Source organism: Aquarana catesbeiana, linkage group LG01, assembly GCF_042186555.1.
Source record: "Aquarana catesbeiana isolate 2022-GZ linkage group LG01, ASM4218655v1, whole genome shotgun sequence".
In the NCBI taxonomy this organism is placed as follows: domain Eukaryota; kingdom Metazoa; phylum Chordata; class Amphibia; order Anura; family Ranidae; genus Aquarana; species Aquarana catesbeiana.
In genome coordinates this window covers 280,474,221-280,501,489 of record NC_133324.1, presented here as the reverse complement: position 1 = coordinate 280,501,489, position 27,269 = coordinate 280,474,221, and the positions used below count along the sequence as shown (strand labels likewise).

At 43.8% G+C, this 27,269-nt stretch overlaps 1 protein-coding gene across 1 annotated transcript in view; it reads left to right on the top strand.

Annotated features, from left to right (window-relative positions):
- Positions 1 to 27,269, top strand: part of LOC141141541 (tRNA (32-2'-O)-methyltransferase regulator THADA-like) — a 101,069-nt gene that overhangs the window by 36,075 nt on the left and 37,725 nt on the right. The window contains exons 3-10 of the mRNA XM_073629143.1: positions 934 to 1,020; positions 3,141 to 3,168; positions 3,322 to 3,470; positions 5,489 to 5,611; positions 9,374 to 9,494; positions 12,884 to 13,029; positions 19,742 to 19,823; positions 19,898 to 20,034. Coding sequence (XP_073485244.1) covers positions 934 to 1,020; positions 3,141 to 3,168; positions 3,322 to 3,470; positions 5,489 to 5,611; positions 9,374 to 9,494; positions 12,884 to 13,029; positions 19,742 to 19,823; positions 19,898 to 20,034 — 873 coding nt within the window. The remainder of the gene's footprint in view (positions 1 to 933; positions 1,021 to 3,140; positions 3,169 to 3,321; positions 3,471 to 5,488; positions 5,612 to 9,373; positions 9,495 to 12,883; positions 13,030 to 19,741; positions 19,824 to 19,897; positions 20,035 to 27,269) is intronic.

Genomic DNA, 27,269 nt, shown 5'->3' with positions numbered 1-27,269 from the left:
AACTCCGCTTTAAGATAATTTGTGCTTACCAGGGTAGTGATGTGACAATAACACACACAAAAAATTTAAACTAGAGTGGTAAAAAGTGTGTGTATATATTGAAAAATATGTAAAAATGATTTTCCTAAGGTGTGTGTATATGTAAAAATACAAGCGATATATATGTGTAGGTGCTGCTACTCCCAAGGATTAAATACTAAAAAATAAATAAATAAATATATATACACACAAACTTAAACCACATACAGTGAAATGTTATAAGCCATATGATACACGTGAGAACCACATAAATAATATTAGTCCATCAGTCGGTCAAAAAAAAAAAAAAAATATATATAATATATATATATATATATATATATATATATATATATATATATATTATATGGATTAAAAAAACTTGTATTGCTACATTGGTGAAAAAAACAAAATACAAAACTATATACATTATTATTTATGAAGTTGTTATGGGTAAAGTTCGGTTTTTAAAAGCTCATGTGCTTTGTAAGTATATGTAAGCCTGTTCTCTGTTACACTTTAAGGCTGGCTGTCCAGAAGATTCCTAATGTTTGTGATAATCAATATGTTTAAGGTTTAGAAATGCTTATTATCGTTCCTAGGTTAACTAGGGGCCATTACAAGAGATGCAGTTGGTTTAGCCTGCAGAGTTTTTTCCAACTTTTTGGAAAGTCTCTAACGCTCTCTAAGTGACCGATCCAAACATTTGCTCTTCATGCTGAGAGGTAAGAAAGCAGTGACCCACCACATGTGTGATGGTCAAGTTATGCAATTTTGGAGACGGCTGCAGTGAATGAAGAATGAACAGATCTCCTCATCTATTTTTTTTTTTTTTTTTTTTTTTAACGGGGACACATCTTACTCAATGTGTTTGCCTTATGTTTCTAATCTTGCATATGCTCTGTTTTTTTTCAGATAGTATTGAAAATGTCTCAGATAAGACCCTGTCTAGTAACACAGCAGAGAGAACTATTACTGATGTCCATTTTGGAGAATAAAAAGGTAAGGCGCTGAAGGTGTGTAAAATTTGGTGAATTCAGCAAGCAGTCAAATTTTACATCAATCACGTGCGTTTTTGCAGCTGTGTGAAGCTTGGATGTATTTCAAAGTATTATTTAAAAATAATACTTTGCAACATTCCAATTCTTCCCCCTTCCACTTTATTTTTTTTAAAGCTTTCTTTAATTATTATTTTATTTGTTTTTACTCTTCCTTCTTTTATTTTATTTTTTTTAATTTATTTTTTTATGCTGAACCTGTCCCAGCCCCACCTAGGGAGGAAGGACATTTTATTCTCTTCCTGCAGCCTCCTTGGATACAGCACATATCCCAGGAGGCATTACTTTGCACTATTCGTGACAGATGTGGCACCAGATTTTGCACATGTGCAGACAGAGATCTGGTACCTTGTCTGTTTAAATGCTGTCCTATAAATGGTAGAAAGTAATGTCCACTGGGATATGTGACATTGGTATCCCAGGAAGCATTACATTACGCTATACTAAGAACAACATATAAACAGACATGGCACCAGATCTCTGTGTGTACCTTTGTGAAATCTGAGGCTGTGGCATTGGGGGCCAGCTACAAGAAGCAGAAAAAAAAGAAGATGGCAGCGTGAGACAGGACCTGTAGTAGGAGAACAGTGGAAGAAAAAAAGAACAATACTGGATCTGTTCGGTTTCTAAGTACAGGTGGTCCCCTAGTTACAAACATCCGACTTACATACGACTCCTACTTGCAAACAGAAGGAGACAACAGGAAGTGAGAGGAAATCTACCCCTAGGAAGGGAAATTCACTCCTGTAAGAGCTATTGTGGGGAAAAGGTACCTCCACTGATGCTTTATCACCTAGGCTTGTTTCCACAACAACCCAAAATTTTCAAAATCCAATAGTACTTTGGGACAGAAAGGGAGGTGAAATCTTCTGAACAGGGGCACACACAGCAAAACAAATGTTACAGGGGTGATAACCCTTCCCTATGCTATCCAAAAAGCTTAAAAATATTTTTTTTGGCTGGTGCTACATTTAAAAAATGTACCTGTTCCGACTTACAAACAGATTCAACTTAAGAACAAACCTACAGTCCCTAACTTGTTTGTAACCCGGGGACCCCCTGTATATTATCACAGCAATAAAAGAGCACCAAAGGTAAGGGGGAACAAGAGTGTCGTTTTCATTGGGAGGGTGGTGAAGTTTCTCCCTAAAGTGTTCCAGAGGAGGGAGAAACCAAAATTTGGGTTGCCCCCAAAAAGGTTTAGATGGAAAATTTTACAATAAGAACATTGGTTACACTTGCAGCTGTCTCAGAGGGGATTTCCTTCACATTAGAGATTTCCTTGCACTTCCTGTTGTTTCTAAAGGACAGGAAGTCAAGGGAAATCTCACCATTTTCTCCTCTACCCACAATGAAAGAAAACTTTTGATTTATTCTTGAATTTGAATTTACAAGCACACAAATGTATAAAGTGGTTGTACGGGCTCAAGGTTGTTTTATTTTATTTATTTTTTTACTTAAGAGAATAAGGCAATTTCCAAGTTATACAAGTGTCCATACACATTATAATGGAAGTACAAAAAAAAAGATCCATCAGTTTTTAAATTCCAATGCAATAACATAGGTCAGAGATGTATAATGAATAAACCAATAGGCTCAAGGTTTTTTTTACCTTCGTGCATTTTATGCATGAAGATAAAAACTCTTCTGTATGCAGCAGCCCCCATCTCGATCCAGCAATGTGCACAAAAGATCCTTGGCTCTCCTGGGTCTCTCCCTCATTGGCTAAGACAGCAGCGGTAGCAATTGGCTCCTGCTACTTTCAATCTCAGCCAGTGAGCCAATAAGTAGAGAGCAGAGAAGGCCGAGCTGTGCTCTGTGTGTGAATGGAGGGAGGGGCCTGGAGCTTTGGCGGGGGACCCTAGGAGGATCAGGGCTGCTCTGTGCAAAACCACTGCACAGAGCAGGTAAGTATAACATGTTTGTTTTTTAAATGAAAAACAAACTTTTAATGTCACTTTATTTTTATGTTTTTTGCTACTACTGTATACAGTTTATTGAGAGGGAAGGGGGGGGGTGTATACTAAAAAGCATCTAAAACTGTATTTATATCATTAATCACAGGTGCTGCATGTTGGAGATCTGCGGGCAGGTACTTGTCCCTCTTGCATGGTGGTGTTCATCTAGCGCATTTGTTTAATTCTGATCTCATCCAGCCTAACCTTCCTTTAAATTGGAATTTACCATAAGGTGCTGTATGCATGTCATTTTGACTCATGTTGTATGTTTTCATTTCTTTCCTCAGTTTGTATGTATTTGGAAGGAAGCCAACCAGGACGGACTTATTTTACCCAGCACCTACCTGCCTTACTTTCAAAAGTCTCTGCAACTTTGTCTGCAGTGGTCAACGATCATGTCTCACAAAGTGCTGAACACGCTCATCTTTCTGTGAAAGTAAGATTGAGGATTTGGTAAATAACTTTTCTAGCTATACAGTGGCAAGAAAAAGTACATGAACATCTTGGATTTACCGGTAACTGTTTTCTGCAGTAACGTGCCATGAAATATAGTATGATCTGATCCTCATCTATGTCACAACACTAGACACACACAATGTGCTTAAGCTGATAACACACAAACTATTCCAATTTTTCGTGTCTTTATTGAACACACCCATTGAACACAGTGCTAGAGAAAAAAGTAAGTGAACCCACAGACTAATTACTTCAACGAAAGCTTGGAGTCAGTAGTTTGCACACCTAGGGTCCAATTAATGAACCTCAGAAAAAGAAAATCCGTCAAGATTCCAGACCTTAACGTGGTTGTAAACCCTTACAACACACTTTTTGCCACAGGTAAGCCTATAATAAGGCTTACCTGTAGCTACCCTGGATATCTGCTAAACCTGAACGGTTTAGGAGATATCCCCTGTATTTACATGTGCCGATGTTATCGGGACATGTACACTGAAGCAAAGGCACATATGTGCGCGGGAGAGATGTCATCGTGGCTCCGGCCAATCACAGCGCCGGAGCCCGCGATACCCGGAAGTAACTCCGGGAGAGATGTCGCCGGCCGGAGCGGTGAGTGAGGACCGATGCGGGGGCTTCGATCTAAGGTAAGTAATACATAATTAGCTAGTATGCTATGTATACTAGCTCATTATGTCTTTGTCTTGCAGGGTTTTTTTTATTATTTATTTTATTTTTTTGCTCGGGTTTACAACCACTTTAACCCTGAAAAGAACCTGTAGAATGACCTCAAAAGAGCTGTTCACACCAGACACAGACATCATACAAATGTGCTTGAGGTGAAGACGTAAAGAGGAATGGTCAAAAAATGCTCCTGATCGTTGTACAGGTCTGATCCAGAGCTACCAAAAGAGCTTGCTTGAAGCCATTGCTGCCAAAGGAGGTTCAACCAGCTATTAACTTCAAGGGTTAACTGTTTCCTCCAGCAATGTTTAATGAGTGTGTTCAATCAAGACACGACAAATTATAATTGTGTTATTTGGCGGCACAATGGTGTAGTGGGTAGCACTCTGGCCTAGCAGTAAAAAGGGTCGCTGGTTCGAATCCCAACCACGACATTACCTGCCTGGAGTTTGCATGTTCTCCCTGTGCCTGCGTGGGTTTCCTCCGGGTACTCCGGTTTCCTCCCACACTCCAAAGACATGCTGGTAGGTTAATTGGCTTCTATCCAAAATTGGCCCTAGTATATGAATGTGAGTTGGGGAGCTTGGATTGTGGGCTCCTTGAGGGTAGGGACTGATGTGAGTGTGTGGAGCGCTGTGTAAATTGACAGCGCTATATGGGTACCTTAAATAAATAGGGATAATTGTAGACATGCACCCACACTCACTCAGGTTGAACTGGATGGACTGGTGTCTTTATTAAACCTTACTAACTATGTAACTATGGTATCATCTTAAGCACGTTGTATTTGTCTATCTTTGTGCCTTAGATGAGGATCAGTTCACATTTATGGCAAATAACGGCAGAAAAACAGTTAATTCCAAGTGGTTCACATACTTTTTCTTGCCACTGTATTTGTGCATCAGAACATATAAGTGCATTAAACCCTAATAGTGATCCTGTCTTATTTGCTCAATTTTATTTTGTTAAATCATTAAAATCATATGTTGTATCTGTTTAGTAAGTCCAAAAAAAAATAACTCTTGATCGTACCACAGGTCTTGTGAGCTGATAACTTTCCTTGCTCTCTGCTGACTGTTATTGGTTATCATTGTTCTAGAACAGAACACATCCAACTATGTTATGCTGATGTAGTCCTGTACTAGGGTACGATTGCTATTTATCAGTAGCTACAAGTGAGGTGAGTGAGCGTTGTCACCCTCCCTAAAAGCATTGTAAATGGTAAAAAAATGTGATAACTTACTCCTCACATTTAACATTACGTTATTGTCTTTGTGTTTTCTATTTTGTTTTTAAACCACATGTGTTTTCTTATAGTTGTGCCTTCAGCTGTTTAGGGAAGTAGCAGAGAATGTTAGTCCATTCATTTGGAAATCTGCTGATATCCCGAACCCCCTTGAAAGCATTCTGGAATCCCTTCTACATATAGTTACAAACCAGGTAATTATTACTGTTGGCAAACAATGCAGATCTAGACACTTATAAACCAGTCAGCCAAAAATTGTGTTCACAATCATAAAATACTCTGGAATATCCCGTGATTAGTTGGTGATCTTTAATGAAGACATACAGTGGGGACGGAAAGTATTCAGACCCCCTTAAATTTTTCACTCTGTTATATTGCAGCCATTTGCTAAAATCATTTAAGTTCATTTTTTTCCTCATTAATGTACACACAGCACCCCATATTGACAGAAAAACACAGAATTGTTGACATTTTTGCAGATTTATTAAAAAAGAAAAACTGAAATACCTAACTATTCAGACCCTTTGCTCAGTATTTAATGGAAGCACCCTTTTGATCTAATACAGCCATGAGTCTTCTGGTGCCCAGAACTGGACAGCATACTCTAGGTGCGGCCGGACCAGAGTCTAGTAGAGCTGGAGAATTATCGTTTTATCTCTGGTGTTGATCCCCTTTTTAATGCATGCCAATATTCTGTTTGCTTTGTTAGCAGCAGCTTGGCATTGCATGCCATTGCTGAGCCTATCGTCTACTAGGACCCCCAGGTCCTTTTCCATCCTAGATTCCCCCAGAGGTTCTCCCCCCAGTGTATAGATTGCATTCATATTTTTGTCACCAAAATGCATTATTTTACATTTTTCTACATGGAACCTCATTTGCCATGTAGTTGCCCACCCTATTAATTTGTTCAGATCTTTTTGCAAGGTTTCCACATCCTGCGGAATAGTTATTGCCCTGCTTAGCTTAGTATCGTCCGCAAATACAGGGATTGAACTGTTTACCCCATCCTCTAGGTCGTTTATGAACAAATTAAATAGGATTGCTCCCAGCACAGAACCCTGGGGGACCCCACCACCCACCCCTGACCATTCCGAGTACTCCCCATTTATCACCACCCTTTGAACTCGCCGTTGTAGCCAGCTTTCAATCCATGTACTCACCCTATGGTCCATGCCAACGGACCTTACTTTGTACAGTAAACGTTAATGCTTTTGCAAAATACAGATACACGTCTACAGGCCTTCCTTTATCTAGCTGGCAACTCTCCTCCTCATAGAAGGTTAGTAGATTGGTTTGGCAAGAACGATTCTTCATGAATCCATGCTGATTACTGCTAATGATACCGTTCTCGTTACTAAAATCTTGTGTATATAGTCCCTTATCATCCCCTCCAAGAGTTTACATACTACTTATGTTAGGCTAACTGGTCTGTAATTCCCAGTAATGTATTTTGGGCCTTTTTAAAATATTGGTGCTACATTGGCTTTTCTCCAATCAGCTGGTACCATTCCAGTCAGTAGACTGTCAGTAAAAATTAGGAACAATGATCTGGCAATTACTTAACTGAGTTCAGTAAGTACCCTCAGATGCAAGCCACCTGGTCCCGGTGATTTATTAATGTTAAGTTTCTCAAGTCTAATTTTAATTTTGTCCTCTGTTAACCATGGAGGTGCTTCCTGTGATGTGTCATGAGTATAAACACTGCAGTTTTGGTTACTGAAGCCCCCCGATTCCCTTGTTAAGACTGAGGAGTAGAATAAATTCAATACCTTCGCCATCTCCCCATTCTTTGTAACCAGATGTCCTTCCCCATTCCTTATGGGGCCAATATGGTCTGTCCTCCTCCCTTTTTTACTGTTTACATACTTAAAGAATTTCTTGAGATTTTTTTTGCTCTCCTCCGCTATGTGTCTTTCATGTTCTATCTTAGCCGTCCTTATTGCACCCTTACATTTCTTGTTGCATTCTTTATAAAGTTTGAATGCTGATGATGATCGCTCAACCCTGTATTTTTTGAAGGCCTTCTCCTTTGCTTTTATATGCATTTTTACATTGGAGTTAAGCCATTCAGGACTTTTGTTCGCTCTTTTAAATTTATTACCCAATGGGATGCATTGGCTAATGCCCTTATTTAATATGCTCTTAAAGCAAACCCATCTGTCCTCCGTGTTCTTTGTTCCTAAGATTTCATCCCAATTTATGCCTTCTAGCAAGATTTGTAGCTTAGGGAAGTTGGCTCTTTTGAAATTCAGTGTCTTTGTATTCCCTTTTATGTTTCCTATTTGTGTGATTTATACTGAAGCCAATTGGCCTGTGATCACTGTTCCCTAAATTGTCCCATATTTCCACATCCGTGATCAGGTCTGTATTGTTGGTAATCAGTAGATCCAGTAACGCTTTATTTCTAGTTGGTGCGTCTACCATCTGACCCATAAAATTGTCCTGCAAGACATTTAGGAACTGGCGAGCCTTAGATGAATGCGTGGGTCCCTCCGTCCAGTCTATGTCTGGATAGATAAAATCCCCCATTATGATAACACTTCCCATCCTTGCTGCTAATCCAAATTGTGATAGATCTGTCTCCCCTTCCTCCCGCAGGTTAGGGGGCCTATAGCATACTCCCAGTATTATTTTTCCCTTAGCTTCATTCCTTTGGAGCTCTACCCATAAGGATTCCACCTCCTTCCTAGCTCCCTTAGTGATGTCATCTCTCACATTCACTTGTACATTATTCTTGATATATAGGCATACCCCTCCCTCTTTTTTACCCTCTCTATCCTTGTGATAAAGGGTATACCCTTGAATGTTTGCCAGCCAATCATGGGAGTTGTTGAACCAGGTCTCTGAAATTCCCACAAAATCCAAATCCTCCTCGTACAACAGTATCTCTAGTTCACCCATCTTGTTCGCCAGGCTCCTGGCATTGAACATGCCACGTAGTTTAGACCGGTCGCATATTATCCTCTTATTGGGTGTTCCGAGATTGCAACTAGGACTTGCTACTATACTTACCTTGGGTTTATGTGCTTTGGTCAACCTACCACTAACGCCACCAATACTACCCTCTGGAATATGTTCCGCGCTCTCTATCTCTACCTCTACCCTAAATACCCCCCCCCATCGCCTAGTTTAAAAACCCCTCTGACTTTTTGGCCATCTTCATTCCCAGCTGATCTGCACCCTCCTAATTTAGGTGCAGTCCATCCCTTCTATAGTACTGGTTATCGACTGAGAAGTCGGCCCAGTCATCCAGGAACCCAAACCCCTCCTCACTACGCCAGATCTTCAGCCACTTGTTTACTTCCCTAATCTTCCTCTGCCTTTCTGGTGTGGCTCGATGTACCAGTAGTATTCCTGAGAATACTACCTTGGAGGTCCTTTTCCTCAATTTAGCTCCCAAGTCCCTAAAATCGTTCTTTAGGACACTCCATCTGCCTCTGACTTTGTCATTGGTGCCAACGTGCACCATGACAGCTGGGTCTTCCCCAGCCCCTCCCAGTAATCTGTCCATCAGATCCGTGATGTGCCGAACCCAAGCGCCTGGTAGACAACATACTGTTCGGCACTTCAGTTCTTTGTTAAAGATTGGCATCTCTGTCCTTTCCCTTCGTTTCCCCCTCACTCTCACTGGAGGATTTCTTCCCCCGGCAAATAGGAGAGTTCCTCAGCTCCAGCAGTGCTGGTCCCTGACTGGTTTCACCAATGTCACTCAATGGAGCGTACTTATTGGGATGCTTCAGCCCTGGATCGGCATAACAAAGTTATATGAAGATTAACTGAGTGAATTTGAAATAGAGTACAAATATTCTTAATGCATTTTTTAATTGAATTAACTCTAGTCCTAGATGGGCAGGTGTATAATATTTTTTTACAAAAAATCTCTAACCTAGTTCATTTTTACTTGCTTTGACTGCTGGGCTGCTAATGCCTATTTTACTAATGTTCTCCTTTTCTAGAATTTTAGTCGAGATGTCAGGCTGTTGGCAGGGACAGCTGTGGCCTCTCTTGCAAATACAGGGCCAGTTGTGGAGTCTGCCGCTCAAGCTGCCATGAACCTTATACAGCAGATGACACATGGTGAGTTAGTCATGATTGTATTTTATTTACCTTTTTAATATCACTAGTAGGCCAGGTTGAGCAACATGGTAATGCTGCTGCTACTACATTTTAAACTTCATCCTTCTGACCTTGCATGATTTCTTGGCCTTCTCATTCTGTTTGTGGACTGATTACATATTTACATACAGAGTTATGCTGACAATACACTATACATTTTGATTGTACAATTAATTTTCAAATCAGTCAGCCCCCTATACTACATAGTTTATGGTAGATCTAAAGGAGCATGTGCAATCAGATTGTGTTGTGTGTTTGTGTGGTCAGGTTGAAAAAAGACACTAATCCATCTAGGTCAACCTAAAGAGGAAAAAATAAAAAAAAAAACAAATAGAACATTTCCATATACACAATCCTATACCACGGGCAACCCCCCCCCCAAATAAAGCAGGAGCTGAGGAGGCTATCTGATATTTCCTGGATCAACTACCCCTGGTATTATTACCTGTAACAATTAGTATCTAGTTATATTTTGTGCATTTAGGAATTGCAACCAGCTCTGTTTTTAAACAATCTTCTGAGCTGGCCAGAACCAGTTCTTGAGGTCTATTCCACATTTTCACAGCTCTTACTGTGAAGAAGCCTTTCCATGATTGAAGATTAATGCCTAGTACACACAATGAGAAAATCGGATGAAAATGACCACTTTCTGAGCCATCGTCTGATAATCTGATCGTTAGTATACAGCTTTCAAGAACTGATCGTGACAGTTATTGAAAAATTATCCGAAGGGACATGCACAAAATTTTTTCTCATACGATAACAGAACAAGCAATTTTGGTGTAATTAGAATGGTATTTGTACAAAAGAAATTGTGTGACTAAAACCACGCATGCTTGGAAATGAAAGAATTCCTTACATCACTTCTGAATTTGTATTTTGTCTTTCGAGAATTTTCGTAACTTTAGTTACCTATTGGTTTGCAATATGAGACTAACATGCAAAAAAACGGATGAATGTTCCTCCGTTATTCTTATCGTGTGTACGAGTCTTAAATCTCTTTTCCTCCAGACGTTTAGCGTGCCCCCTTGTCTTCTATAATGACCTGAAAGTGAATAGCTCCACACCAAGTTTTGTTTCAACTATATGGACCACTTATGTATTTTATACAAGTTTTAGTTCAGCTAATCTTTCCTCATAGCTGAGCTTCTCCATTCCCCTTATCAGTCTAGGCTGCCATTCTTTATACTTTCTCTAGTTCCCCGATATTCTTTTTGTGAACTGGTGCCCAAAACTGAACTGCATATTCCAGATGAGGTCTTGCTAATGATTTGTACATGGACAACATTATGTCTCTCTCTGGAGTGCATACCTCTTTTATTAGAAGAAAGGACTTTGCTTGCTTTAGAAACCACAGCTTGGCATTGCATGCCATTATTAAACTTCTGATCTACCAGAACACCCAAATCCTTCTCCACCATTGACTCCCCCAGTTGACCCCCCCCCCCCCCCCCAAGTATGTATGATGCATGGATATTTTTAGCCCCCCAAGTGCATAACTTTACATTTATTAACATTAAACCTCATTTGCCACATAGTTGTCCAATTAAACAGTGCATTGAGGTCAGCTTGTTAGAGGCATCCTGTTAGGACGTTATTCCACTGCATAGCTTGGTATCTTTTGCAAAGACTTAAATAGGGTCTTGGATTAAAGTACCATCTCGTTTATAAAGATATTAAAAAGTAAGGGTCCCAACACTGAACCTTGGGGTACTGATAACCTTAGACCATTCAGAGTAAGAGTCATTAACCACTACTGTCTGAATTCTGCCTTTTTAGCCAGTTTTCTATCCATTTGCAAACTGAATTGTCCAAGCCTGTAGACTTTATTTACACATTAGTCGTGTGTGAGGAACTGTGTCAAATGCTTGCAAAATCCAAGTATACCACAGCCTCTTTTCTTTTCTTTTCTTTTCTTTTCTTTTAGTAAACTCTGAAGTTTCTTCCTGACTATGGAAGTTAACTGGTCTGTAGTTACTTAGTAAAGACTTTGACGCTTTTTTAAATATGGGCACCATATTTTCATTTGTATACACAGAGCTGAAGAAGATATTTTAATAAATTTACATTCTCCTTGTTCCCAGTCACTTACTTTAAATTGTCTTTTATAAAGGGCCTACATGCTCCACACGGCACATTTTACTATTAACCACTTGCTGACCGCTTCATACCCGAATGATAGCTACAGCACAGCCTGCTAGTTCTATTGATGTCCTCCCGTGAACGCGCTTCTCGCATACCCCCTGGGGAAGGCATCCGAAAGTGTCCATGACCGCTGGGTCCTCGGGACCCAGCGCATCATAGATCAGGGTAAAGGGCCAATGACAGTGGCCCTTTACCACATGATCGCTTTGTCCAATGAGGTTGTCCTGGTGCTTCAGGGCCTTCAAAAGTGTAATAGGTAGTCAAGAAATTAGATGTGTCATTTATGTCCCTAGAACAGCTGACGCTGCTCCCTGCATGTTGGGCCTCTGTATGTGACCAGGCTGTGAAAAACTCTGACGTGGTATCGCCATTCTATGCATTAAGATAAAAAAAACCCTTCTGTGTGTAGTAGCCTCCACAGCACCCCCTAATTACTTACCTGAGCCCCATCTTGCGCCGGCGATGTCCAGGACTCTCCTCCTGATTGGCTGAGACACAGCAGCAGCGCCATTGGCTCCCGTGGCTGTCAGTCCAAGTCATTTAGCCAATCGGAAGAGGAGGATGGGGCTCCATGGGTGAATGGACACACGGAGCTGTGACTCAGCTAGGGTGCCCCCATAGCACGTTGCTTGCTGTGGGGGCACTCGACAGGAAGGGGCCAGGAGCAGTGAAGAGGGACCCGAGAAAAGGGGGATTCAGGCTGCTCTGTGCAAAACCAACTACACAGAGGAGGTAAGTATAACGGGTTTGTTATTTACTTTTATTATTTTTAAACGAGACTTTACAATCACTTTAAGTCCATCTAAATTTGTTAGTAAATGTAACACTAGTGCATCTTCCCGGTTTGACAGTATTGCTGTCTGTGTCTCCATTGCTCCTGCATATGGAAACATTCTAAGACAGGAAGTGTTACTGGCTAAAACACCATGTCATAAATAAAGGAATAAAAGGCTTAAAAAAGGAAAACTAATGCAGCCACTACATCTGATTGGTAAGCTTTAATATATTTAATTTTGTTTTTAGATACGCTGTAAAGAGTTACACCTAGAAGTACAGTGTGTGGACAGTAAACGGTATTCAAAAATTCAGCAGCATAGCTTCTTGTGTGCATTTCTTAAGTCACCTGTTCACGGAGATGTACAGTTGGGTTGTAGAGTCACCTAATTGTAATCTAAAAGCTATTGCACGTTATGTTTACTTTACAGGCTGTGGTGAAGTGCAGTTTGGAATGCTACACGTGTCTCTCCCTCACCCCCCTGTGGATAAAGTAGGGCTGCTTGCACTGTTACGGGGGCTCCTCACTTGTGGTCACGAAGACCTTCTTACCTGCGTCTTGCATTCTCCCTGCCAGGTAACAGCAGCCTTGTATGTATTGCCTTATACTTTATAAACCAACATTAAAGCACTGTGGCTTCTTACAGGCCACAAGTAATAACATTAATAAAATCTGTATCCTTTTTCATTGGTACTGCTGCTTATCTGCACAGGAAAGGAGCAAGCAGCAAAATTACACCTAAGAATTTGGGCTCTAGTGCTTTTGCTGAAAACAAATCTCAATGTGTCATAGTTAGGCACAGAGAGATATGTTTGTTATCAAGCTGTATATACCAGTCAGTTTCATAAGCTATTCAATAGGGAGAGCGCAGTCCTGAGGAGAAGGCACTAAAAATGGGCAGCTGGATATAATAAAAAAAGCTGGGGCATTCCTACATTAAAGCGGTAGTAAACAACAAAACAACAAATTTCTCCCTGCAAATGAAGACCATGATGTGCTATTATGCATCGCATACTAGCAAACTAGGAGAGACTTGCTTTACCTTTAAAACAAAGCTCTCCAGCAGCATGCTTTTACCGCTGACAAGCCTTCCATCTGCATCCGGTCTTTTAGGTTTGCAGGCTTCAGCCGTTTTAATGCTGAGCCACGATAACATGACGTCACCAGTTGTTACTGAAGTAAATATCTGCTAAACAGTGCACATTTCGGAGATCTTTATTGTACCTACAGGTAAGCCTATAATAAGGCTTACCTGTAGGTATAAATAAACAATCGGAGTTTACTACCACTTTAAGTGCCTCCAGACAGTAGTGCAGATATTTGCTTTGGAGAGGATGAGAATGGATGCAGATTCTGCTTTCGATATAATGTGTGATGCATGCTTAATATATAACTGTTGAGGAGAGGCATATGCATAAGGGGCAGTGCAGGAGCAAGGTTTAGTAAATGTAAACCTACACTTTTTTTTTTTTTTCTTAAAGACGTGACACATACAAACAAAAAGACTACTTCACATTGCATATAGATGGTGATGAGCACATCAAGCACAACCATACAAAACAATTGCATGTGAGTGGAGGGAACCACTCAGTCAGGCTCACTCCACTAGCTGAAGTCTAATACAGGGTAAATATATGCTTCTGTGCTCATCCCTTTTTGTTTTTTAGTTGAAAAAGAGAGATGGAAAAGACGAGAGAAAGAGAGAGAAGAGAGAGAGAAAAAAAAAAGGGGGGGGGGGGCGTCGCCCCCAGGGAGCCAAGATCGATAGCACTGAACAGGCGATGGAGGTCCTAGACGGTGGATCCTAAGGTGTCTTAGTGACATTAGTCAGAGAAGCGAAAGAGATCCCAATAAAACCATCTGGACTTATGTTCCTCTGACTTATCTCGCAAAGCAGAGGTCAGATCTTCCATTTACTCAATGTTCTTCACTCTTGCGATCCATTGGGCCACTGTTGGCACAGACTGTTGCTTCCATAGAGGTGGGATGCTGGCCCGTGCAGCATTAAGGAGATAAACAAATATACATGTGGCACTTGTACTGAAACAGATCCTATAGTACTGAAGTCCAAGTGGCCAGTGGGCTGCTATGCAGCCTAAAAATAGTCTGTTGATTCAGGGCCAGCCTTAGCAGGGAAGCAGAAGCGGTCTCCAAGATATGCAAGAAAAAACAAATGCAGGCGCCTCTGAGTTAGACTGTAAAGTGTGTATTAATAAAAGCACATAGTAACTTACATCTAGGTAAACAAGGAAGGGTACATCTTGGGTAAACGCTCTTTGGGGCATCCATCACACTTGTCAGTAGAAGGTATGCTGTATGTGGGCTCTCCCAGCTGGCAGGAAGATGGTATGAGGGTGGAGAGCTGGAGAAAGTCTCCTTTTGGAGTACGCATTCCTCCCACCACCAGGGTGCGCCAGCCCAGAAAAATGTTGCACTCAAGCCTGTGAGGTCATCCCCTTTAGCACTACGATCCAGGAAGTGTTCCAAGCCTTTCTCCAGCTTTCCACCATCATACCAGTCATCATACCATCTTCCTGCCGGAGACATTCGAGGCCTCTGATTTTTGTAGATTAAGCTTAATGTGGGATTATCATAGATGGCCAATATCTATGACAGAGTGGGATCTGGTATTCCCACAAATTTAAGTGTCTCCTGGAGGAAAGACCAGTCCACCCTGTCAAAAGCCTTCTTGACATCTATTGATAGGAGCAGCAGGGGGACACGGGATCGTTTTTGCTTTTTCTATGATGTTCAGTGTCCCAATAGTAGTGCTTCTGGCCTCTCTAGTCTGGATAAAGCCGACTTCATTTGTTACAATTAGACGTTGTAATAAGAAATTCATCCTAGAGGCAAGGATTTTAGTGAATAGTTTCACATCACAGGACAGAAGTTAAATGGGCCTGTAACTGGCACATAGTAGGGGGTCCTTACCCGGCTTAGGATCACAGATATAGAGTCACGCAGCATGTCTGCAGGGAGGTTGTGTCTGTCGATCACAGCATTGAAGGCCGCAAGAAAGGAAGGCGCCAAAGAGTCTTGGTAATTTTATAGTAAGGGAGATTGAATCCGTCAGGTCCGGGTGCCTTGCTGGACCGAGTGTCAGCTATGGCAGATGCGAATTCCTCTGTTGTAATAGGCTTAGACAGGTCTTCTCGCTTTTCCGTCGTCAGCGTAGGAAGATCGGTTTCTTGAAGATAATTGCAGATATCTGGGGCATCAACCGGGAGGTAGAAGTTGGGTCCAAATTATATAATTTGAAGTAGAAAACGCGGAAAGTTTCCGCTAGTTCTGGAGACGAATTAACTTTGGAGCCAGGTGACGAGAGAAGAGCGGGAATGTGTGTCTGAGAGCGCTTGACACGTAAAGCATTGGCCAATAGTCGACCACATTTATCACCGTATTCGTAGAATAAACGACTGGTCTTCAATGGTACATGTTTCGCTTCGTACATGGAATGATCCTGTATAGCCTCCCGTTCCAAAGTGTGAAGTTATGCCAGGAGGTCATACAGGGTTTTAACGTGACGTTATTTGGACGCATGACCGTGTTTGATTAGAATGCCTCTGATAAAGCAATTATGCGCTGACCAAACCGAAGTTGGATTGTCCACAAAGTCTACGTTGATAGAGAAGTAGGACTTGAGCTCCCTAAGGATGTCTGCGGCAATTTCGTGATCTTTTAGGAGTGCCTCATTAAGTCGCCACGTAGAGGTCCTGGGGGACACTTGCTAAATAGCCAATTCCAGAAGGATGGGGCGTGTTCAAAGAGTGCAATGTGGTCTATATCTGTCTTGGTGACCAAGGCAATTGCTGCTTGTTTTAGGATTAAAATGTTGATTCTGGAGTAGGACCCATGGATGGCATGGATGGAGTTAAAAGGTATAAATAAATAATAAAGTGATCTCGCGCGGTCATATAAAATCACCCAAAACACTATATATAACAAACAATTCCTTAACGTGCAAATACATAAATTGAAAATAAGAACAAAATGAATAAAGTGCACAATGTGAAGTGCACAATATAAGAGCACAATATATAATACACCAAAATAAAGTGCAAAGTGAAATGTCTCCAAGAGGATTTGCACCCTTATAGGTCGCTCCAACCGTTTAGGGTGAGCTACAAAGGAGTAAAATACAAGAGCAATGAATGGGGGCAATAAATAATAATCCTTCCAGGAGAATAAAGTTAAAAAAGGTGGATATATTTATAATAGATAGATATCTCTATCTATCTATCATAATAAACAATATAACAACTACGTTAAGTATTTGTGACTGATACCATACTGGTAGGCCGCGGTTATACGTACAAGCAATCGCCTCCTCCCCATTGGTCTGATACTCCGAGCTTGGGGGAGATCGTCAGTAAAATGCCACAAATATGGGGCTTCACGGCAGCTGAGCCCAACCCCAGGAAGAGCCACTGCTTCTGAGCATAATCTGGTAACCATTGCTCAAGCGGAGCGCTCAGAGTATACCAATGTGGAGATGTTAGTCAAAGATTGAAAATAGCAGGCATAACACTAAGTCTGTCAGAAAACATTAAAGAGACAAGTTATCAATTGTGTCAAATATTTGTAGCATAAGAGAGGCCTTCGCTCATCAGTGAACCGGGATAAACTGAATGGCAAGCCAGAGGACCCCTAGTTCGCAGGACCAACAAACATTGTTCCTGACATGTTACCAATAAATAACAAAGGTAATTTGACTCTAAGTTCAACATGGAAAACAAGAAAAGGGAAACGTTGAGCTGGGTGTATGTTAGCGGTCTGCACATAAAGCATCAGCCATCCACCTCTTCATTCGAGGGTTGTGAACAGGGGTTACCTGCCCGCCTAGCTTGTGAATGGCTCCCGCGACCACGGCGACTATAGCGAGCCCTTTGTGGTCTACCCAGGGGAGCTTGACTCTGAGGATCTTTGGAGACAACAGTCATCAGCCAGTTGGTTACTGGAATTGGATCCATTTCGGCAAAGGCGAACAAGTCTGCAATCTCCAAGGAGTGACGCAAAGGGAAGGTATCTGGGCCCTTGTGGACTATGAGGTGAAATGGGTGACCCCACTTGTATGTAAGACCTTTCTCACCAAGGCCATGTAGGAGAGGTTTGAGTGACTGTCGCATTAAGAGAGTCTTTGTGGAAACATCCGGTAGGAGGTGGACAGCTGCGCCATCAAATTCAAGGACTCCCACCCACCAGGCCCGCTGCAGAATATCCTCCTTAAGGGTAAATGAGTGTAAACAGCAGAGGACGTCTCTGGGTCTGTCAGATGGGTCAGATCGCAGGCCCAGGGTTCTGTGAACTGTCAATGATGATCTAGTCCGGCGGGCGGTCTAGGTAACGGTTAAAGACATTAACCACTGTTGGATGTAATTCTGAATGTGGGATAGATTCGCACACCCCCCTTAACCGAATGTTCTGCCTGCGGCTGCAATTCTCCACATCGTCCTGAGGTAGGTGCAGCTGTATGTTCAGAGTGGGAAGTCTGTAGGGTTTGCACAGATTGGGACACTACACCCTGTTCCTGAGCTTTTACAGTAACATGGGAGTCAAGCACAGACAAATCCTGCATGATAGCTTGTATCTCACCGTTCATGGCTGTTGCCATTCTCTGAACAAGGGATTCCAAATCCAGCTCCTGTGGGTAGCTCCTGCAAAAAAGTTTTGTTCAGAGGAAGCGTTCAGAGGGAGACCCTGCGGTTGAAGTGAGCTACAGAGTGTACTCACTGTGGTCTGATGTGTAGGTATCAGCCTCTGCCCCTCCATGTATTTTGGGCTGAACCATAGAGCGCTGGATGCACAACATCCAGAGTAAAACATCCTCAATGTGGGGAGGCTGCCAGCGATCTGGGGAGATGGAGAGCGGTCACTGGTGGGTGAGAAGGGTCGGCATTGTGTGGTCATCAGTCGTCCATGGAGGAGGATTAGGGACACTGATGACCTCCACTGTGTCTGTAGCTGCATGACGGGCCGGTGCTATCTTGGCGGCTGCTGGTGTTGAGGTCGTCGGCTGAAGTGGCTGCAAGAAGCGGTCCATGCTGGTTTCAGGAGCGGGTGAATATCAGGTTGGGTTCCCCATATGTCCGAGGAGACAGGCAGGTGCGGGTAATGCTCGGTGATGGATCGTTGTATAGCTGCAGGAGAGCTGCCGGCCATGAGCCCTGTGTAGATGCATCTTCATGCTGCCATGCCTAGGCCGTGCCCCAACCTACACTTTCAATTGCTGCACTTCTCTGACCTTAAAGGAGTTGTAAAGGCAGAAGGTTTTTTTTTATCTTAATGCATCCATCACCTATGCATTAAGATAAGATAAAAAAACCTTGTGTGTAGCAGCACCCCCCTAATTATCTACCTGAGCCCCTTCTCCCTCCAGCGATGTCCACGATCCCCTCAGCCATTCAGGACACTCCTCCTCCTGATTGGCTGAGACAGAGCAGTGGCGCCATTGACTCCCGCGGCTGTCAATCAAAGTCAGTCAGCCAATCAGGAGAGTGGGGCCAGGTCGGGGCTCCATGGCTGAATGGATACACGGAGCTCTGACTCTGCTTGGGTGCCCCCTGTAGCAAGCTGCTGGCTGAGGGGCACGCATAGGAGAGAGGGGCCAGAAGCACAGAAGAGGGACCCAAGAAGAGGAGGATCCAGGCTGCTCTGTGCAAAACACTTGCACAGAGGGGGTAAATATAACCTTATATATATATATATATATATATATATATATATATATATATATATATATATATATATATATATATATATATATATATATATATATATATATATATTTTTTTTTTAAACAAGCCTTTACAATCACTTTAAAGTTGTTGCAAACCTCTAAAATGAAAAATAAACAAAGCATATTCCTCTATAGTGTGCACTTACCTAGCACTGAGTGTGATTTCTGCCTCCTCTCTATTCTCTCTATTATCTGAATTAGTCACTTCTGACAGGTTATTCTAAATATTGGGAGCCAGCTCTTCATCCCCCCCCCCACCACCACACAGAAGGCGATTGACAGCCTCACCTGTGCATGTTTCCCTGTGAGGTTGTGTAGAGGGGGTGTGTCCTTTCCCTTCACTCAGATCTTGGTTTAGACTAGGCTCCCTTCTCTATGCTGTGCAATATGTGACCTCAGATCCCCACCCCCTGCCTTCTGGAGCTGAGGAAAAGCTTTTGATCTGTGTTTTAAACATACAGAGATGAAACAAATCCTGCTTATCACCCGAGGCTAGTCACTTCAGTGGGTATGTGTAAGGGTTAATATATAGTATATGTATTGTCTTCACAGGACTTGACTATGTTGGAGTGCCTTCTTCCTGCCATAGACTCTCTATGTGAAGGACATACTGAGCAGTACTACAGTTTTCAAGGTAAATATTTAAATGGATAAATACTTTAATGCTAAGGTCGCAACATGCACTTATGTTTTTTTTCATTAATACAGTGTTTTGCCTATGGTTGCAATGTGTGTGCAAGCAAACCACTACTCTTCACAAAATCAGAGGAAAGCTGCTGGTGAAAGACGAGACAGACACCACCTCTGTTGTGACCAGACTTCTGTGGGTTGGAGCTGACATACAGGTAATAAACTCAGTCTTACAAAGATTTTGTCATGCTAGCCACATACACTGCTGGGTCCACAAAGACCACAATTATGCCTGGATGCAGATGTTTAAAAAATTGGCCTTTTTGCCTTTTGCTGCCACCAGGTAACATTAGTATCTGTTTGTACCTGTAATTTTCAATGTATAAATAGGTGACCTTGTTACTAACTATTAAGTGTAAGAACAGAAAAATCTGGTATTTTAAATGCTTACCTGTAGTGTTTTTCCTTTCAATAAATTATGTTGCAATGAGCCTTTGAAGCTGATAGTACTAATGTACTAATCCAGGAAGAGTTAATTTCCTAGCACAGCCCTCTCTTCTTCTGGGAGTTTCTAATTTACTCTCTGTGATGGCCCAGCTCCTCTGACCCCTTCCTCACCTCCCTACATAACCATTTGTTTAGCTGTCTGGGGAGGGGCAAATGGGCAATACTATAGAGCAGTGTTTTTCAACCGGGGTTCCGTGGCAATCTAACTGTCAGTCGCAGGCAGCTGACAGGAGGATCACATGGACACAGGCAAAGATAGGCAGGGAAGCAGCTGGCATACTATTGGCTGTAGCATACTGTTCCCTGCCCCTTCTCCCCTCTTGTCCTTCCCAACTGGTTGAATGTGACATCATCTGGAGTGGACAGGATAGGAGGAGGGGCTGGTGGGGAACAGCGCACCACTGGAGGAGTCATGAGAGCTGGAGGAGTTTCTGGAGCCAGAAGAAGAAAGCTGGTACTGTAGTGTGCCCAGATGTGTCCCCTACGATGTGCCCAACAGTCTGACCCATGCAGTGTGCCCTGCTGCCACACAATGTACCCCGCTTCCCCCTCATGTAGTGTGCTCTCCTGAGCCCCTGTACTCTGCCCTGCTACCCCCCACACACTGTTTAGCTTAAGTTGGACCCAGAATGGATCATCTCTGCAGAAAAAAATCACAAGTTTCACATTAAATATGTACATTTTAATATTCTTTTATTTAATGCTATTTATACAAATAATTGTTATCAAGAGCTCGCTGATCATACCAATGTTCGGTGAGCTGTAGATGTAAACATTATTTCAGCGGTTCCTTTTCGATCAGACATCCAATTTGAGAAAGGTCGGCAACCTGGTGTTCAAAGCTCTTCTTAATTGCATATCCATCAGGAGTAAAAAAGATCCACAACACAAATAAATATTGTGCGTTTCAGCCCTTACCGGCTTTAGTCATAGCAAACTATTTAAAAGTAACAGCACGTTATAAAACCTCATTCAAGATTTACAAGGGAGGTGGGGAAGAAATTTAAACCCTGCAATGAAAGAAAATGCCTTTTGAACCTAGAGAGAGGAACAAGACAATTATCACAAAGATGCAACAAAAAATAGACAAATACACAGATGAACAAATAGATATTAACTCAAATAAATAACACAACATGTGCTATTGACAAGACAAGGAGGGAGTGTTAGTAAAAATGCAGAGCGAGAGAGGAATTAGCAGAGGTGCAGAGCTATTATCCTGAGGATTAATCCCTGTGGGACCCTTGTATGCAAATTAAAAATCCACTTTGCTTTTCTCTCCAATAATCTGCAATCCCACAAAATCTGAAAGAGCAGGTGTTCCCTCCATGTTTCTTTTAAAAATGCCTAAAGGCATCTTGGGTTGCTGTAGTTACAAAAATGTGCCTCTATTCACGTTCTCATTGATCGGGTCGTACACCCTACATATTGCAAGAAGTACAAGCAATCTGCTTGACTCTGACTGCAGAGTCAAACGTTCTGGTTAAAACGACAATACCGGAGACTTCCGGTTCCGGCGCCACATGAGGAGGAGGTAGGAACCCTCAGCTCCCGCCACACTCCCCGCATAACCGGCCGCAAATACCCGCAAACGCCTCGGGGAGACCCCCCTTTCTACCTGCTACCCAGTAGGCACATATGGATCGCTTTGTGGAGCGATCCTATGCTCGAGCGGCATCCTCCACGCTAACACCCACAGGAGGGACAGAGACAAGCGCAGCCAAAATGGCGGCCGCGATCTCATCAGCAGAACTGCTGCAGTTGCCTCCACAGCCACCTACACAGCCTCCCTCAACTCCGGGAACGATAGCCGCTGACCCTGCTTCTCCTGAAGGCATAGCCCAAGCAGTAGTTGCACTGCTAGGCCCTACACTCGCCGCCACTGTGGACACAGCGGTTAACAGAGGGCTGGAGCTGCTACATATAGAAGTACAGGCACAGGAGCAGAGGCTTACACATACTGAGGAACGGATCTCATCTCTGGAAGATGAAGCTGCTGCCACATCTGCTGCGGTGGCACGCATGAACAGCACACACCGAGAGATCTGGAACAAACTCGATGATTTGGAGAATCGTTCGAGACAAAATAATTTACGGATAATAGGACTCCCAGAATTAATCACTACTCCTCATCTAACAAATATATGTGCAAAGATCATTCCCAAACAACTGGGTCTCAGCATACCGTGCACTATTGAAAGAGCACACCGCATTGGACAGTACTCGGAAACCTGTGCCAAACCCCGCCACGTTATAGTCAAATATTTGAACTATGCTGACGAGAATGCCATCATGCAGAAGTTTCGCCGCAAACGCTCACTGACCGTAGATGGCGCAAAACTGCTATTATTCGCGGACTACTCAGTTGAGGTGATGAATAGGCGCAAGGCATTCACTGCGATATGCTCCATTTTAAACAACAACCAGATCAGATTCTCCTTGGCCTACCCTGCAACCCTCCGCATTCAAACACCCGAAGGGGAAAAACTCACTTTCGCCACGCCCGATGAAGCGGAAAAATATGTCATTACTTTGGGCACAGAGATGGAACGCATCAACTCTACAGAGAGCTCTACTTCATCATCAATGATCTCTCCATCTACACCTTCTAAACCTCAACGTAGCCCAACCAAGCCCCCGTACAAACGCATCCGTGTTACTCAAAAGGAGGATGGTTCGGGAAACCACTGATGAATCGCAGGGACCAGATGTTGTTACACTTGCATGGGAGACAGGTAGTTTTACTCCCCCCATTTGTTCCTTCTCCCCCTTCTTTGTGTTATTTTTCTCACTTCTATACTCTCTATGCCTAAGCGACCTACCGCAGTTAGAGTTTTAACACGCTGCTATATCTAGGCATAGTTATGTTCGATCCATGTTTGATTTGTGAGCCAAAGATACATGTATCTGTTAATACCGTACTGTTTAATGGTTTAGTTTTATGATCACCACAGAGGCTTCAGTTACCAATCCGCTCCACTGATTCCCCCCCCTTTTTCCCTTTACGTCATTCAGGACAGCCACTATTGAGAGATAGTCTCCTCCTCTTCCTGTAGGAAACACTGCGCCAGCCCATAAAACTCTCACTTCCCCTGCCAGACCTCAGTTAATAGTGTTTCCTCCGGAGGGGAGACACTGTGCAGGGAACCAGGCTGATACAATCAGGGAGATTGTGGCCTCTCTCAAAACATCCCCAGGGGAGCAGGGGCTTCCAAGCAGTGGATGGCGGTACATACCTGCAAACAGCAGCCACCCCTTCCTTGTCAAGCGTGGCATCAGGCTGTGGGGGCCCCCTATCGCGTCCACAGGGCCGCAGCAAGGAGGACACTCCGATCTCCCTGTACGCTGTGCAGGCCGCATTTTTTTGTTTGGAACGAATGGGCCGGACGACGGGCGACGTCATTTCCGGCGGAGGGCGGACGTCTACCTTTAACCCGCGACTTCCGGTTCCGGGTCGCGGTGCTGATAGGGGGCCGGGCTCAGGCTGGAGGAGTCGGTTCACACGTACAGACAGTGTGAGACTCTGCACAGGCAACCACCTGCAGTCATGTCTGAGGCAGATGCTGCAGCTCATACGGACGCCAGCTCCAGCCTTCCGAAGGTAAGAGTTTCCTGGGGAGGGGTTCTCTCTACCTAGGATTGCCCCCCCCATGTACGGTTCCTTACTTAGGGGGGGGACAGACCCCCCTGGGTGGTCAGGGGGCGGGGGTGACTCGGATCCCTACAGGTGGGTCGGGTACACCTCCAGGGTTGTTTCTTTTAAACTGCTGAATGTAATGTGTTTTCTGTATGTAATTTCAGAAATCCACAGAAAAGACAAAGTCCACTCATGTCTCTGAAAAGAAATGTGCCTCTTGTAGGGACAGTTTAGGGGAAGCTTGGACCAAGGTTCTGTGTAAAGAATGCATAGACTCCCTGGTCAAGGAAAGGGACTCTGATCAGCAGTCCGGCTTGGCAGCCTCTGTAAAGGAGCTGTCATCCACTTTTTCATCCTTTAAAATGCTTTTTGAGAAGTTTCAGCTTCCCCTTAATCCCATTCAGCAGGATTCAACCCCGCCTCATGCTCAGGGCTCGGCTCCTGCCAGATCCACTAATATGGCTACGGCAGAGGAGGCTGCAGGCCCTTCCGGGGTGGAGCTTAGGCAACCAGACAGTGGCACTTCTGACTCCCATGAGGAATCAGAGGGAGAGGACCAGGACGGGGAGTCCAGGAAAATCTCCAGGTATAAGTTGTCCCTAGAGGAGGTGGAAGATCTCCTAGGGGCAATATATACAACCCTCGGTATACACGAGGATAAAAAACCCCTCTCACTCCATGACCTTATGTACAAGGGCTTAGGAGATCAAAAGAGAAAAGTTTTTCCAGTACACGAGGTTCTGGTGGAGACGATTAAAAAAGAGTGGCAGGATCCGGAAAGAAAGCCCTTCTTCTCTAGTTCCCTTAAGAGAAGATTTCCATTTTCAGAGGATCCAGCGTCCATTTGGAATAAAAATCCCAAACTGGATGCAGCTTTCTCTCAGGTCTCTAGGCACACAGACCTGGCGTTTGAGGACATGGGGGCCTTATCAGACGTCATGGACAAAAGGATAGACTCACTACTGAAAAAGACGTGGGACTCGACAGTCGGTAACTTAAAACCAGAAATGGCTGTTACTGTGGTAGCCCGCAATTTAGAACATTGGCTTTTACAGATTCAGGAGCATATTGAGGCTGGCACGGCTAAAGAGACTATCCTAGCGTCTTTCCCCACGATTCTGCGAGGGATCGCATACATAGCAGACGCCTCGGCAGAGTCAGTCCGTATGTCAGCCAGATCAGCGGCCCTGGCTAACTCGGCCAGGAGGGCCCTCTGGCTGAAGACTTGGCCGGGCGACGCCGCCTCTAAGTCAAGTTATGTGGGATACCCCTGACAGGTGACCTACTATTTGGTCCTGGGTTAGATACAGTCCTAGACCGGACAGCAGACAAAAAGAAGTCCTTCCCACTCAAACGAAAGACCCCAACACAGAGAAAGAGGGGGTTTCGTCCGCAAAAGCGCAGGGAAGCCCCTAAACAAGGGGGACAGAAGAAAACCTGGGGCCAAAGAGGTAAGGGCAGAGGAGGGGCGATTTTTCGCCCTCCTGAAAAAGCCCAGAAAGATCAATGACTCTCTAAAAGCGGTGGGAGGAAGACTGGGGGCCTTCCTTCCACAGTGGGAGATCATTTCCCCCAATCGGTTCATCCTAGGGATCATAAGAAGGGGGTATCTCTTGGAATTCACAAGGCCCCCCTCACAAAGGTTCCTTGTCACGCAGCTTTCCAGCTGCACGACAAAAACCAAGGCCTTGTTAGACGCTCTGAAGGAGTTAGAACTACAAAATGTAGTTTGCAGAGTACCAAAGGGGGAGGAAGGAGAGGGGGTTTATTCCCATGTATTTATGGTAAAAAAACTCTCAGGAAAATTCAGATTGATTCTGAATTTAAAGCCCTTAAACAGGTCAATTTGTTACAAAAGATTCCGTATGGAGTCAATTTTTACGGTCAGGGCTCTGTTACCGCAGAATTGTTTCATGGTGTCTCTGGACCTCAGAGACGCGTATTTGCACGTCCCTATTGCAGAAACCTCTCAGAGGTTTCTCCGTTTAGCAATAAACCTGGGCGATGCAATACTGCACCTACAATTCCAGGCCCTGCCCTTCGGGCTATCCTCCTCGCCCCGAATATTTACCAAAATCCTGGCAGAGGCCATGGCCTTCCTGCGACTGCAGGGTGTGTCAGTTATAGCCTATCTGGACGACCTGCTCCTATTTGCAGTATCCCCAGAGAAATTGCTCAGGGACCTCGACCTGACAAAAAAGGTACTGACAGGATTAGGATGGCTCCTGAACTTAGACAAGTCCAGTCTCATTCCTTCTCAGCGCATTATGTACCTAGGATACCTGCTAGACTCGACACTCTTGAAAGTTTTTCTTCCAAGAGAAAAAATTCTAAAACTGGACAGAGCAGTTTTATCTCTCCAGTGCAACCATCGGGTGTCCAAAAGGTCCTTAATGTCAACACTAGGTCTGCTGACCTCTACTCTCCCAGCAGTGCAGTGGGCAGGATTACACTTTCGTCCCCTGCAGTCATACGTACTAAGGGTATGGGACCACAGTCAGAAGGATCTGGACACCTTAGTACAAGTTCCCCATCGATTAAAGAGATCTCTTTGGTGGTGGAGGAAGGAAGCGAACTTGTCACAGGGACGTCTGTGGCTTATTCCAGTTTCACGGATAGTAACCACGGACGCAAGCGGCAAGGGCTGGGGGGCGCATCTGGGATCCCTTCTAGCGCAGGGCGTATGGAGGGGAGACGAACTAAAAAGATCGTCCAATTGGAAGGAGCTGAGGGCGGTCGGCCTGGCCCTCAGGTTTTTCAAAAAAGAGCTTCAGGGCCACCATATACAGGTACGGTCAGACAATTCTTCTACCGTAGCCTATATAAACAAACAGGGTGGCACCAGAAGCGGAAGTCTCCTGGGCTTAGCAACAGACATCCTAAATTGGGCCGAGACCAACACTCTCTCACTCTCAGCGGTTTTTCTGAGAGGAGAAAGGAACGTTATAGCGGACTTTCTCAGCCGGAGGAGGCTGAGAGAGGGAGATTGGGCCCTCAACCAGGAGGTTTTCAATCTCATATCCGAGAAATGGGGACCCCCGGAAGTGGATCTTTTCGCTTCAAGAGACAATGCGAAAATCCCCTGTTTTTTCTCCCTAAACGCAGGAGAAGGAGCACTGGGGGTGGACGCATTAACACAGAATTGGCATTTCAGGACATGCTATGCCTTCCCCCCTCCGGTGTTATTACAGGCGGTTCTGCGGAAGTTCCAACTAGAGAACACCTCCCTCATTCTAGTAGCTCCACATTGGCCGAAAAGGGCATGGTTTTCAATTCTCAGTCAGTTAGCTGTGGAACCGCCCCTAT